Consider the following 14,835-nt stretch of genomic DNA (forward strand, 5'->3'; position numbering starts at 1 on the left):
GAACCGCGCCGCATGCGGCTACGGGGTTCTCGCCAGCTGAGCTGGTGTACGGTCGCTCGCTGCGATCTCCGCTTCGCATGCTTCGAGAATCATGGGAAGGCAGGGGCGACGACCCAGTCGTGGTAGAGTACGTGCTTAAGCTCCTCGAACGCTTAAGAAGGGCACAGGAGTTGTCAGGTGAAGCAATGGCAGAGGCCCAGCAGAGGGCCAAGGTTTATTATGATCGGACAGCCAGGGCCCGTCGTTTTGAGGTGGGCGATGAGGTCATGATATTGCGCACATCGCTAAAGAACAAACTCGACGTGCAGTGGGAGGGCCCAGCACGGATTGTTCAAAAACTGTCGGACGTTAACTACGTGGTGAGTCTGCCAGGAAAGCGGAAAGCACAGCAAGTTTACCACTGTAATCTGCTCAAACCCTATAAGCAACGGGAAGCAGTGGTGTGCATGATGGTAAACGTGCCCGAAGAGCTTCCGGTCGAGCTTCCGGGACTAGGCTCAGTGACGAACAGGAAAGACACCGATCAAGTCATTAGTGACTTAATAAGTAAAGCATCGCTGTCGCCTGAGCAGAAAACCGAACTACACCAGCTCTTACAAGAGTTTCAAGGTCTGTTCTCTGAGAGGCCTGGTAGGACTTCTGTCCTTACTCATGACATAGAACTTACCTCCCCAGAGCCAGTACGATCCAAGGCGTACCGGGTATCACCCCGCCAGAGCGATATTATGGAGGCTGAGGTAAAGAAAATGCTACAGCTCGGTGTTATTGATGCGGGTGAGAGTGATTATACCTCCCCTTTGATTTTAGTTGAGGTACCGGGCAAGGAACCTCGTCCTTGCGTCGACTACCGCAGGCTTAATTCCATCACTAAGGATCAAATTTATCCGATCCCTAACATCGAGGAGTGCCTTGAGAGAGTGAGTAGCGCTCAGTTTATTTCCACCCTAGATCTTGTCAGGGGTTATTGGCAGGTTCCACTTACAGAAGAGGCTAGTAGGTATGCGGCGTTCATTTCACCAATGGGGACATTCCGTCCTAAAGTTTTGAGTTTTGGTTTGAAGAACGCGCCATACTGCTTTTCAAGCCTCATGGATAAAGTGTTGCGGGGACAGCAAGAATTCGCTTTACCGTATCTAGACGACGTAGCGATATTCTCCGCATCCTGGCCTGAGCATATGGCCCACTTGCGGGCAGTGCTAACCCGCCTGCGCGATGCGGGCTTGACAGTCAAGGCTCCCAAGTGCCAGTTAGCACAGGCCGAGGTTGTCTACCTCGGACACGTGATTGGTCGGGGTCGTCGCCGCCCCTCTGAAATAAAGGTGGCCGCTGTGCGAGACTTCCCGCAACCGCGTACGAAGACCGATATTCGGTCGTTCTTAGGTGTCGCCGGCTACTATCAGAGGTACATCCCCAGGTACTCTGATATCGCGGCTCCCTTGACGGATGCTCTAAGAAAGACAGAGCCGCAAACAGTCGTCTGGGATGAGACGAAGGAAAGAGCTTTTAGCGCCCTAAAGAGCGCCCTAACAAGCCAGCCTGTGCTACGATCGCCCGACTACACAAAAGGGTTCGTTGTTCAGTGTGATGCTAGTGAGCGAGGCATGGGCGTTGTACTGTGCCAACGGGAAAATGGAGAAGTAGAACACCCCGTCCTGTATGCTAGTCGTAAGCTGACCAGTCGTGAGCAGGCGTATAGCGCCACCGAGAAAGAGTGTGCGTGTATCGTGTGGGCCGTTCAGAAATTGTCATGTTACCTAGCCGGCTCGAGGTTTATCATTGAAACGGATCACTGCCCTCTCCAATGGCTGCAGACCATCTCTCCCAAAAATGGCCGCCTCCTGCGCTGGAGCCTCGCTTTGCAACAATATTCCTTTGAGGTACGTTACAAAAAGGGGAGTCTCAACGGTAACGCCGATGGCTTAAGTCGAAGCCCCTAACGTGGGAATCAGCCTCAAAATTGCTTGTTACTGATGTTTTTCTTCCTGAGGCAGGATTTTTAACCTATTGCTTTTGTGTAGTGTTTCAAAGTGATGATGTACTTTCTAGTGCAATTTTCCGATTTGTGGACGCGTTCTGAGTGCTGCTAAACTACTGTAAGGAACTAGGCAGCAGTATAAAAGGGGAAAGAGCCTGGCAGGGCTTAGTGAGGGTTGTGCCGTGCTTGCTGACTGAGCGGTTGACTTTCAGGCGTGGTTCTAACGCTTGCCGGAAACGAGAACAAAAATGTCAACTCTCCCGAAGTCACTTTGCAGTGTCCTGTGTGCACCTGAACGTGAGAACGAGGGCTTCTCTGTGCGCTGCGCTCAAGAAACGCCAAAGGACGCCCGACTTCGGTTATGAGCATCATCGAGCGACATCCCTCCGGACAGCGGATGCAGTCCCCTGACCATCGGGATCTCCTTCCCCCGGCGGGGCGGTCTGTTACGTTTCGCCTACAACGCGCGGTAATGCCGGCGCGGATGCAACGGACGCCGGGGCTTTGTTCAAAACGGCGGACATTTTGGCCTGTTCGACGCCGCCGCAACGCCTACCCGCCAAGCGTGTCCAGGCGTGTTTCAGTGCCACGTGTCTTCGTGTGTGCGTGTGTGTGTGTGTGCCCTCGCTTGTCAAAGCGCGGCAGCCGGGGAGCGGAGTTCCCCGAATGTGGAGCCTGGACGTCTCTCGGCTCAACTGTTCGCGCCGTCGTGTGGGTGAGGGTTGGCGATGCGTCACTACACTCGGTTCAGCAGGTCTCTCGGCCCGACAGTTCGCGCCGTCGTGGGGTCATGCTCCGCCGTCCCGTGACCTTCATCCCGTGACCTTCATCCCGTGACCTTCTCTTTTGGACCGCGACGCCGAGGGTATAAGAGCAGCTGCCCCCGGACGCCAGGAGAGAGGCTCCGATTTGTACTGTTGAGTTACGTGCTCTCCCGTCTCTCCACTTCGGTCGACCTGACCGGCCGCTCTTTTGCTATGTTAGAATAAACAAGTTGTTCTGTTACCAGTCTTCTCTTGCTTTGCCGGGACCTTCGGATGCTTCCAGTGCCCCAGGCCGCCAGGCCAACGCTACCCTTGGGGCTTGCGACCCATTGGCAATAACGGGCGTCAGCACCGAGACCCCAATAACTCGTGCCAGCGGTACGATTACAACAGGACGCACCTGTAGCAGTACCCCTGCAGGCCGATCCTAACAGCTCCTCCACGGCCCGGAAAATCTCACCTGGCCAGTGCTTGCAACCGCTGGGCAGGAAGAGAATGGCTGGCGAGCAAGACGATGGCTTTGCTCTCTGCAACCCCTGCGCACTTGGAATGCCTTCAACCATCTCACAACAACTGGCACAGAAGAGTCGATCCCGGCAACACAATACCACTCAGCGTGCAAACGCCCGGAATCAGCTGTTAACCCACCAGGCCTCCTATCAAAATTTCCATGCAAGCCGCTCAACTGGGAATCCCAAATTTTGCCCCAAAATTTTGTGCCGCCAAAACGAGTGTTCACGTTCCTCTTGAGTTCAACCAGATCTGACTGTCGCGCTGCACAAGAGTAAAGGTTTACGCAGAACTAAACCGAAGGCTCTCAAATACCAATACCCAAACTTAACTTAAGCAGCCTAACTTCACGAACAGCCTGTTCTTACCTTATCGCAGTGGCGTACTTATCTCACGTACTGTTGCCACTGAACAGTCTGGCCAACTCCACAGGTACGTAACCACAATCGCGCTAGCTTTGTGGTCCCTATTCCAAACGCATACTTGCGTCTCACGCAAACGTTTCATCACGCTTACTCACATTTGTTCCTTTAGTCTATACAGGACACGTACCTTAAACGAGCAACTAAACTTGCGTAACTTACGCACTCCGCAGAACCCTTAAAAAAATGCGTCAACTAATAACTCGTTCTACGCACGCATACTAGAGAAGTCAGAATACGGCTGCCCTCAACACACACGAGCAACCCAGTCAAACATTCTGCTTCCTATCGTCCGCACAGGACACGCGCTAATGGAACTAAGAACGCTTCTCAGTGCAAATCATGTACTCACTGAAAATCTGCGCGCTTAACCTTAGAAAATAAAAAGACACATAAAAAAAAGAAGGTTAATTAATACACACACGCGTTGATAGGCCTCTCAACGATAACCTTGACCTTCAGGTTACTCACGCACACAAAAAAGAAAGCCTATTTACTCATTAACTAACAACTCGCTAAACTACAGGTTTACTTAAAACGCGTCTTTCAACTCTCGGAGCTTCTCAAACAAAACATAAACAAAGCTCATACCTTACATACTGAAAGAAACTGTAATCTTAAATCGCTATATTTTTCAGATGCTGAAAAATAAAGCAAAACAGCACTTTTTACTTCTACGGAAGCTCTCTTGGCCTTCCATTCCCAACGTTTACGTCTGACTCATAATTTTGAGCCGTACTCGAGGTGGTCGCAATTCAAAAGCTACTCTGGCTACCCAGGAACAACAAAAGGGCTGACACCCAATCAGCTCCTTCAAGATGTTATAGGCTCCTGCCAATTTGCGTCCTGGCGCCATGCTTTCATTACGATCTCGACTGACAGCGTCACGACTCCGTACCACCTTGTCTCGCCTTGCCACCCTGTGCTCCTTCGCACTACATGCTGCACTCCGAAAAGAACGGTGGAACGACGAGGAATGTAATTGCCTCGTGCCCTTTGTCCGCGTCCGTGCAGAGCATGCCTCTCGGTCTCTTTTTGACCGGTGGCTCGAACGTGCTTGATGCGCCAACATCATCAACGACAACCGCATCTTTCTTTTCCTTGCGCCCTGGCTTTTTACGTCTTTCACCGTCTTTGGCTGTGCTACATTAGCCACCGCATTTCAATCTTTAACGCGCTTCTTTCTGCGGCGCTTTTTCTTGAAATTCCCTCTCATGTCGCCTTCTCGCGCCTCGTGCTGGCCGGTACACAACTCGTCGGCCCGGATCGGTCTCTTCCCCGCACAGTCTGAATGATTCTTAACTAAATCATCCCTCTCTTGGCTACCTTGACTGGCGGAGAGCTGCACCAATCCCTGGACAATGCAGTTGTCTTCTCTTGAGCTACGCAGCTCGCAATCCTGATAACTACTCTCAACTGCATCGTCCAGCTCGCACATCACTTCGGCACGCAGATCTGACTCGACATGGGTGTTCACGTCTGTCAAGTCAACAGTACTCTCTACCTCGTTAGCAACCTCGCTAACATTACAAGTGACGCACACGCGCGGTAACTGTGCCAATTTGTTCGCAGCTGGCCTAGCTGTCTCTACAGTCCTCTGTTGGCACAGCACCTGGTCGCTCTCACTCTGGCCTTTAACGGCCTCTGCTGCCACTAAGGCATCATTAACGGCTAACACTTCGAGTTTACTTATGATCGTGCTGCTAATCTCGCAGGTGCTACTCCTTCTCTCGGCTTTCGACCAAAATCTGCTAACTACTTCTTGCCACTTTCGCTGCGTCCAGCCTACAGATTTCTCAAGCCCCTGTTGACTTTCCTCGATTAACTGCTCAAAACCTTCAATCTCTTTGTTCAGTGTGTCAATGTACTGCCTCATTATTTTTGTTATGTCTTTCCCCTGCGAAATGCTTTTCAGTTCCTGCCTAGTTTTTTCCTGTTCTTGCTTAAATTCTTCCTGTTCTTGCCTAATTGCTTCCTGTTCCCGTTTTTTGCTTAGAATTCGGTTACCTATATGTTCGATAAATTTCAAATCATTGTCACTTTCGAGAATGGTTTTACGAATCTCTGCTTCCGTCAAGTCCTCATCTACGTTTACCTCGATCTCCACACAACCACAACAGGTCAGCTCTCGTCAAACACATTAGGACCATGGTCGCTACTTTAAGCTTTGGCTATGCAGTCACACAATACTTGCTGCGATACCCACGCAAATCAAAATGCAAGTAAAAGATCCCAGCGAATCGAATCAACAAACACAGCTAAATTGAAGCCTGGTAAATCTTACAGCCAAAACCAAACGCTTACCCACTGAAGCAGCACCATATCACCAGTCCATCTCTGCCGCATCCACTCAGTTGCAAGAGGTGGTCAATCCCAAGTCGCCTTCAACTTGATCAGGATACCGGTCGGTCACCATGTGCCAAAGTCCGTGAGCTGCCGTTGCTGTCTCTGAGTCGTAGGCCGATCTACGAGCCGTAGGCCGATCTCACCGCTGCCATTCAGATGTAAGATTTGGAGTCGGGCTTGTAGGACGATCGGAAGAACTTGGGGCGACAGGACTAGGCGAGCAGGATTTATTTACATTATTTACATTTGAACATGGGATACATTTACACAGTCTAGCGTGGCTCCCAAATGGAGCACGCAAGACGACGCATACAGCAAACGAGCACACAGCTCATGAGTACATTGACGAGCACAGAGCACGACGACGAGCACACTCTAGCAGCCAACAATCGCTGCTTATAAGCACTCCGTTTGACGCCATCGAACGACGTCATCGCAGACTACACATTTTTTTGGAGGAGGAGGGCTCACACACACGTGCCGCACAGGTTTCAGTGCTCTCTCGAGGGCCGACGACCTTTGCAGCGCAGTCGTCGTGGTATTCATTGTCCTGCGTCCCCATAGTCAGGTGGTCACGCCCGAACCCAGCCGGTGCCCCTAAATTCCAGAGCTGCCGTAGTCCGCAGTTCTCCAAAGGAAGTTCACGGTTGGTTAGCGCTGTCGTCGCTGGTTCTCTGAAGGGCGCCACCACCCCGGATCGATCGACACACCTGCAGCAGACGCACCTGCAGCAGTACCCCTGCAGGCCGATCCTAACAGCCATCTAATGGCTCTGCTGAAAACTTTGCACACGGCCTCCGAAACAAGAACGATGGCGTGCCGGTGCCTAAGAATGCTGAGAATTGCTCCCTCGCTTCTTGCATGCTCAGTGGCACATACTCAGCGACTGAAGCTGGCAAAACCATCGTTGAAGAGCGGCACATACCGGGTGCATACATGGCACAGCTTGCTAAAGAGTGGAAAGGTGTTCATTGAAAAGCGGCACATATCCAATGCATTTGTGGCCCAGCCTGCAAATATGTCGGGTTGCTGTCCCTGAGAAACCCTTGTGACGTGGGTTTGATTCCATTAAAGGGACACTAAAGGCTGTGACGAATACTAAGTCGACGTGGACTGTTTAAATACGTTTCCAGAAACCTCAAAACACTTGTTTCATGCCAAGAAAAAAACCTAGTTTATGAGAAAATTGTATCTGAAGGGTCCGAATAGCTTTTTCGAAATTCAAATCTCCCGCCACCTAACTGGGGGAGTGGTGATGTTGCATACGCCATCACCGCCCTTTGCTGCTGTTGGTGAGTAAAACGGCACCCGGCAGACGGCGGCATCGAGCCAAGACAGAGCGGCGGATTTGCCGCTGCAGCTGCTTGTTAGTCAAGTGGCGTAGACCATTCGGGTATCCCGCAACATCACATGGAAGTTGAATTCTCTGCTACTTGTAGTTTGTGCAAGCTCCGCGAGCCAGCAAAACCAGCGCAGAACTACGCGATCAGGAAAGTACTGAAATGCGAAAGCGTGGGCAGCGCAGAGTCGAGTGAAAGCGAAATCTTGCGACCGCCCGCGTCGTTGTCAACAGTAATTTCAATGAGTTCTGTTTTCTAAATATGAAATGGAACTGGTCAAGTAGCATTTTATTTCATCCTATAATACAATACGAGGATGTTTTTTGCAACAAGTAGTTGAGTACTAGTTAACTGAGGAGCGCTTTCGTCATCGGGCAAGTGCTTGAATGGCCCGGGGGAGTCTCTAATCATGTCCTGCATTTAGCCCGATTTCTCGATTATTAAGGCTCTGTTTGCAATAATATTGATGCCTTAGAGGTTCTTGAGCACTAATCTACCACTTTAGCTTGACTTAGTGTTTGCCTTTAGTGTCCCTTTAAGCATCCGAGAAATGTAAGGGATTTTTTTCATCATTATAGCACGGCACTTTCCAAGTGGCACATACCTCGTTACCCAAGTTGGCATCAAAGAGGTTCATTGAAGGATGGCACACACCTACTGGCACATACCCAGTTATTCAAGTTGACATCAAAGAGGCTCATTGAAAATCAGCACAGACTGACTGGCCCATATAAAGTGACGCAGACAGACATGAAAAGTGCATGAAGTACCCAAAGAATGCTAACACATTAAAAGGACATGGGTTTTAGGCTGTACTACAGTATTGCCATCAAGTCACCCGTTTGTGTCCTCCAAGTTATGCCACATGCTGCCATCAGCAAGCATTTAGTTACTGCGGTTCTTACCCATCTCACACCTCCATGCCGCTCGTTAACGAGTTTGATTGTTCATAGAAATTATGCACTTGTCGTTGCAATCGTCGTCATTGTCCTGCTGCTGTCATCATGCACATGCTCTCGCATTAATTCTACTTCACTGTACTCCCATCACAGACACAAATACTGGATTTGCACCAACACATTGGTCAGCCTTGTCACAATGCTGCACAGCGAGCTGTATAGCCGCCTGCAAAGTGCTTCCCATAATGTTGATTCGCAGAGTATGTGGGATCTGTACAATTTTTTGGTTTGAATTCTTTGTGATGTCTTGTTATGTACCATAAGTGAGCTGGAAACCACAGCGCCATTGAGGCTTCCCTGGCATTACTAGAAATCTTATTCTCAGCTCGCTCCCCCTGTTTTGAAGCAGTGGACATGGCAGCCGTGCCTATGTCATCCTTCATTGCACGTCATGCCAACTGCAGCGCCAGTCATTCCAGGAGTGGAGCTCACCTCCTACAGGAACAGAGCGAGCCTATGTATTATGACATCATGACACACCCTGGGTACTGAAACTGACACTGGCTTGTAGAAACAAGTGTATTATAGTAAATTATGTCGGGTTTTCTGGTGCTTAGAAGTGTCTTTTCTCAAATTTGAAGTATTTATATAGACCTGCATAACTTAAGGAGATAAAAATGACAAGCTCATATTAACTCTCCTTTAAACATTATTTTGTTTAAACAGCCACGCTACACTCTGGAGTACCGCAGCTACTCCTGCCTCTCTGAGCCAGTCTTTTCTCTTTATGGCACGTAAGGCAGCAAGTGTGTCAGGTACATCTTCTATGCAACCTATTCGAGCTGCGTTTATCGGTGTGTGAAAAAAACTGGTGCCATGTCATTTCATTGCATGCGAATTGTAAAGAATGAGCGGTGCTTTCCTGCAAGCTCTTCCGATGACGACACTGCGCAGACAGACACGGGCTGCTTTGCAGGTTCGGAAGAGCACAGGACACGCTTGGCGGGTGACTGTGTTGTGGACCGTGACTGCCCAGAACAGTGTGTCTGCGAAGGCACCATCGTCGACTGCTCGCGCAAGGGTCTTCGTGAGATTCCTACCGACTTGCCCACCTTCACCACAGAACTGTGAGCAATACCACACTATTTTCTTGCATTTGAGAAAGAACGTGAAAAGGCTTTCAGATATAGGCTTGAATTTTCTGTGGGTGGGAAGCATGGAAATGACTCCCACGAAATTAAAGAACCTAGATTACCTAGAAGCTTGAATGTGATTTTACTTTTTGGGGCTTAGGGTTGTTGGTTTATTCAGCCTTGCATTGCCATCTCCTAGCCTCCTAGTTAACTCAGATGTTAGAACAACTGCACCGTATAAGTAGTGGTCCCGAGACTTTCTTTCACTGAAGTCATTTCATAAACAGCAAAGGAATTAGGCCTCTGTTTAGCTTCAGTAATCCCTGCTTATGCCTGATCTGACTGTCAACACCTCGCATTAAGCTCAAACTACTTTCACGCCTCGAGGAGACGTTACTTTGGCCACTATCGCTTCCCCAATTTTACTTTCTATGTTTTCTATTGGCTGTCTGCCATTTCTGTGTGGCTTTTCAAGCATACCGTATTTACTCGATTCTAACACGTCCTCAATTGTAACGTGCACCCGTTTTCCATGACAAAGAAAAAGAAGAGTACAATACCGCCCACCTCATGCTTTCATATAGAAATACTATTTTCTCTCATTTGGAAAAACTGATTTATTCCCAATACACTAAAGTTGTGATGAATAAAAACACAAATGGAAGCGGCGTACCTTGCCACCAAGATTTTCACTGTGCCGGTACGAGTCACATGGGGCAATAGATATCACTCGTCGTCGCTACCAGATAACTCCTTATCGCTATCAACAGACCAAAGCATTTCATCCTTAGTGCCGTTCATGGCATTCGAAATCCCACACTTTTTAAAGGCCTTGTTGACCATGGCAGACGGGATCGTGCACCATGCATCTTTCACCCATCCAGCAAAGCCCTGCAGCGAAGCATGCTTAATTTTATTGGCGGGCATGAATTCGTGGCAGCCACTGACAAGCCATTCGGTGTAGAGTGCCCAAATTTTATCATTCACTGGCTTGTTCAAACAAACATCGAGCGGCTGGAGCTGCGATGTCATGCCGTTGGGTATCACAACAAGGTCGGTGTTGCATGCAGCCAGCTTGTCCTTGATGCGCTGGTCAAGGTGGCACCTGAACGTGTCGTGCACAAGCACCTCACGCAGACCCAAACTGCTGCCGGGTCTCTTCTGCCAAATGTTATCAATCCAGTCAGCGACCAAGTCTGTGGTCATCCAACCTTTTTCATTTGCACGCACAATCACACCACTCAGATACATGATTCCTTTTGGGAGCGTCTTCCATTTGAAGATAAGATACGGGGGCAGCTTGCGCCCATCTGCAGTGCAACAAAGCATTGCAGTGACTCTAGTTTTTTCGTGGCCAAAAGACAAAATGCGTACTTGCTTCGCCCCCTTCTTTTCAATCATTGTGGTGGCAGGCATGTCAAAGTAAAGCAGCGTCTGATCGGCATTTCCAATCTGTCCGAAGTGGTAGCCGTTCCTACGGCACAACTTGAAAACGTGCCGCTGAAAACTGTGCAATTTCTCTTCATATTCTTCGAACAGTTTTTGGCATATCCCTGTCCGCCTTCGAAGAGAAATGTCTTTTCTTTTCATAAATTTGACAGCCAGCACCTGCTCGCTTTGAAGTCACTCCTCCTTAGCCCTTTCAGTAGGGGTTAACTGCATCACCCGTACTTTGAGCAGATCGGCCATCACAGGCCAAAGTGCTGCTCGCTGCTCTTGCATGTATTCCACAAGCAGCTCTTCTATTTCGGCGAAGCGGCCTTGCTTTGGTCCACTGAAACCCTTCCTTGTTGCTTTGTTGGAGAAAATATTCTCCTTCTGTTTGCGCCAGTCCCGCACACAAGTTTCGGGCACTCCAAACGCCCATAATGCGGCCCGATTTCCATCCGTCTCCGCACACATGATAACTTTTCTTTTAATTGCGGCATCATGGTGGACTCAGCGTGTCTTTGCAGGTGGCACTTCCATGCTGATTGAATAAACGCAGAAAACGGGAAGACAGGCGGTAGACTAGGTTACACCAGCACCTGGTTACATGTACATAGAGATATGCACATGGAGGAAGCTACGGCAGCTAGGCTAGAAGCGCGTACGAGGCGGCCATTTTTTGAATGCCAATGGCGATATGGTAACGTAGATTTAGGGTTGTACACGGTTTTAACGCGCATGCAATTTTTGCACCTGCTTTATTGGAAAAAAGGTGCGCGTTAGATTCAAGTAAATACGGTAATTAACAATTGTCAAAAGCTAACTTTGCTGACTTCTCACGCAATTGAAGACACTTCCCACTGAATGCACTGGCGCACAAGGACACCTGTGCAACTACTGCTTGTACCGTGTCTTATATGTTTGCACTTCAGTTGGATTTGTCCATGTGTCTATGCGTCTCCTTTGCTTAGTATTCATGTCGCATGCATGGATTGCCAACTGTACTGTTGCTTTTGACGAGCTCTGATTATCTCTATGGCTTGTTTTAACACTCTGAGCCAGTTTGAGTTACTTTATTTGCACAGATAAACAGCAGTTCATATATTCCTACTAGCATGTTTAACAAAACAAGAATTATGGTCACTGACCAATATTAGGTGTGCATAACCCGTATGGGTTCCTTGTTCACAATGGCGCGGACTATTCCTACTAGCAGCACTCTCACACATTGGCTGTCATGGCAGTTACAAGGGCAATGATTGACATGTATTTTGTTTGCTTTCAGGAGACTCAACGACAACCACATTGTGAAGGTCCGGAATAGTGGAATTTTCAAGAAACTGCCGAATTTGAACAAACTGCAAGTATTATTGTGCGCTTCCAAAAGAGTCTCTCATGCAACTTGTTTCTTCTGATGAAATAATGTGGTAGTTCATTGGAAATTCTCTGTAATAATAGCAAGGCAAATTATATTTTTTCAGTTTTTACTTTGGGTGGTGTACGCTGTAATGCTTATGAATGTGGCCTTCAATTAAATAGAGCCATGCAGTAGTTTACATATAAGCTGCTCCATTAATACAACCAAGAACTAAGAAAATTAACAGGCATACTAAGAATTCTGGGTATTCATGGAATACAGAATAAGAATCATAGTTAAGCGAAAAAATTAATTTTATTTCCACAAATGATGCTGCTCAAAACTGGCAAAAACAACATTTTGTGAACAGGCATTGTCATAACTGGGTTTCTCAGCCCATGCAAAGAGGTACAGAATAATAATACAGGGGCTTCACTGTGCAAGGGTAGATGCCGGTCCTGTTATGGAAGGTTATAAATAACTGCCTGTATCTGATAAAATGCCACGGTGGCTCAGCAGCTATGCATAGTGATCTGATGTGGATACTATCCCCAGTCCACTGACGGTGCATTCTGAACGATGCCTAATGGAAAAGGCCTCACGTGCTGTGTATTCAGTGCCTGCTAAACAAACCCTAAATTGTCAAAATTGTGATGGACACCTCCGCTATGGCATCTGTGTTGCTTTGGGGCATTAAACCCTGTGAAACAAGTAATGATTATGCTGCTCCACAGGGCACCAGAGGAGGTAGAAGAGTCCAGCTGTCTCTAAAGTAGGGAAAGGGGGAATGTAGCGATGAGTAAAAACATATGGGGACCATTACACACACTGCAAAATTCCTTTGGTGGTCTATGATGTCGTTATGTAGTGCCTTGGGTTTGATGAATGGCTTGTAGTTTAATCTCCTCGTGGGTATATAAGATGGGGATGAGAGAACTGTTTTCAGTATCCTTGAGCTGATTCCAATGTCACCCTCAACGTTTTATTTTAATTTGCAGCAGCTGTCCCAGCAGGAAGGGGTAATTTAAAAGTGCCACTGTATTGCGATTCTGGTGCATAGGGAACAGTTTCAGCTAGTCAAACATAACCTACTACAGAGTTCTCATGGCTGGTGTCTAGCTTTGGTGTGCAAAACCCACTGCTTTATAGAGATCAACAGTGATCAAATAAGGATCGATGTGTCTCAAGCCAACGTTACGATAATGCCTGAGACATTCCTTGTTCTCCCACTGTCAATCACATTGTCATCTTTCTGCAAACGTCCGTCTTGTTTGGGGTTACATTTAGATCCATTCTTGTATAAGCACTAGTACTGCAACCACCGTCCCGACCCGCCTGATGCTATGCACATGTTACGCGACTGATTAACAGTGTGGAAAAAGACACGGAGTTGGAGAAGAAATGCGAGTGCTGCCCAAGTTCTTCCTGCCAGTTTTTTCTGTAACAAAGTGCTGTGTTTTGTGTCACCCATTTTCCAGGCCATTTCTCCTCTGAGCACGCCTCCTTTGTCGCACTGCTGACCATGTATTGCTATCGATTTTCTCAAGTTGCCCTACTTTTCTGTTTCGCAACATTGCGGCTGGCTTCCAGAAGTCAAATCTGAAACCACTTGTTTAAAAAAAGGGAAACAAAAAATAACAAGAATAGTCATGTTTAAAGTCTGGGTCCATATTTACAAAAACGTTCTTATGCTAATGTTATTCGCAAGAGCAGATGTCAGCCAAACAGCATGTCGGACACATCATTGGTGAACGAGGCCAGCCATTAGCAAGCATCCCTTAGGAATGAAAATCTTAGTGAATTCGGTCGCCGGTGCAGCCTGAAATTGTATAGCTTTCTCCATGGTTACTAATTTCTTCATTTTTAAGGTGTACTGACAGGAAATTTTTCTCTGATTTTTATTGCTTTATTCAATAGCCCTTGACCCAGTAATTACCCTATAAAGCCTCAGTACCCCAAGCATGCAATGAATAATTACGTTATTTACTGACGCCTAGACCAGATATCACTGACATGTAGGCACGCACAATGACAATGCTGCCAAAAGCTTAAGTACATCCAGCACTCAACGGGAAAAGAGAGGAGAGCCTGTCCTCCTGTGTTTCCAGCCACGGCCGGTCTGGAGTACGTGTGCACTTCAAAGGGCAATGCGTGGGCTCCAGTTTCCAGCCAACACGGTCATTGTATGGCCTTAAAACACCGCACCAGTATGTCTGGCGGGCTCTTAAGTTGTTTGTGACACCACGGGACTGCCACCTCTGCTTGAAGCCATGTGACGAGTCTTCTTTTTCACTTCCAAATCCCACGCTACACTTGATGCATGTCTTAAATTGGTCGTTTAACATGTGCAGTAATGAATTTTTTTCAGTTCTCGGTGGGGAATTTATTCTTCATACCATAATTATGGAGTCAAGAGCTAACTTAAAAAAAAGGAAGAACACTGGCAGGGAGGGCACAAAATGTTCGCATGAGTACTCCTTTAGGGACAAAAATGAACTGACATTTTGATGCCTTGGACTTTCATATTTGTGACAGCTTTGTTAATGTGCCAAGATATGGTGGTCATTATTCAGGGGTATTTTACCATGTTATTCGTTTTCACGTGCTTTGTAGCTTGCGATAGAAATAGTGTAGTTGAACCTAATAGAATATATAGCTAAC

General features: G+C 47.7%; 1 protein-coding gene across 1 annotated transcript in view; it reads left to right on the top strand.

The window, feature by feature from the left end:
- sli (slit guidance ligand) overlaps positions 1-14,835 on the top strand; it is a 434,906-nt gene that overhangs the window by 341,439 nt on the left and 78,632 nt on the right. Inside the window, exons 16-17 of the mRNA XM_050192987.2 lie at positions 9,233-9,383; positions 12,103-12,177. Of these exons, the coding sequence (XP_050048944.1) occupies positions 9,233-9,383; positions 12,103-12,177 (226 nt within the window). The remainder of the gene's footprint in view (positions 1-9,232; positions 9,384-12,102; positions 12,178-14,835) is intronic.

Source organism: Dermacentor andersoni, chromosome 1 (genome assembly GCF_023375885.2).
Source record: "Dermacentor andersoni chromosome 1, qqDerAnde1_hic_scaffold, whole genome shotgun sequence".
Classification (NCBI taxonomy): Eukaryota; Metazoa; Arthropoda; class Arachnida; order Ixodida; family Ixodidae; genus Dermacentor; species Dermacentor andersoni.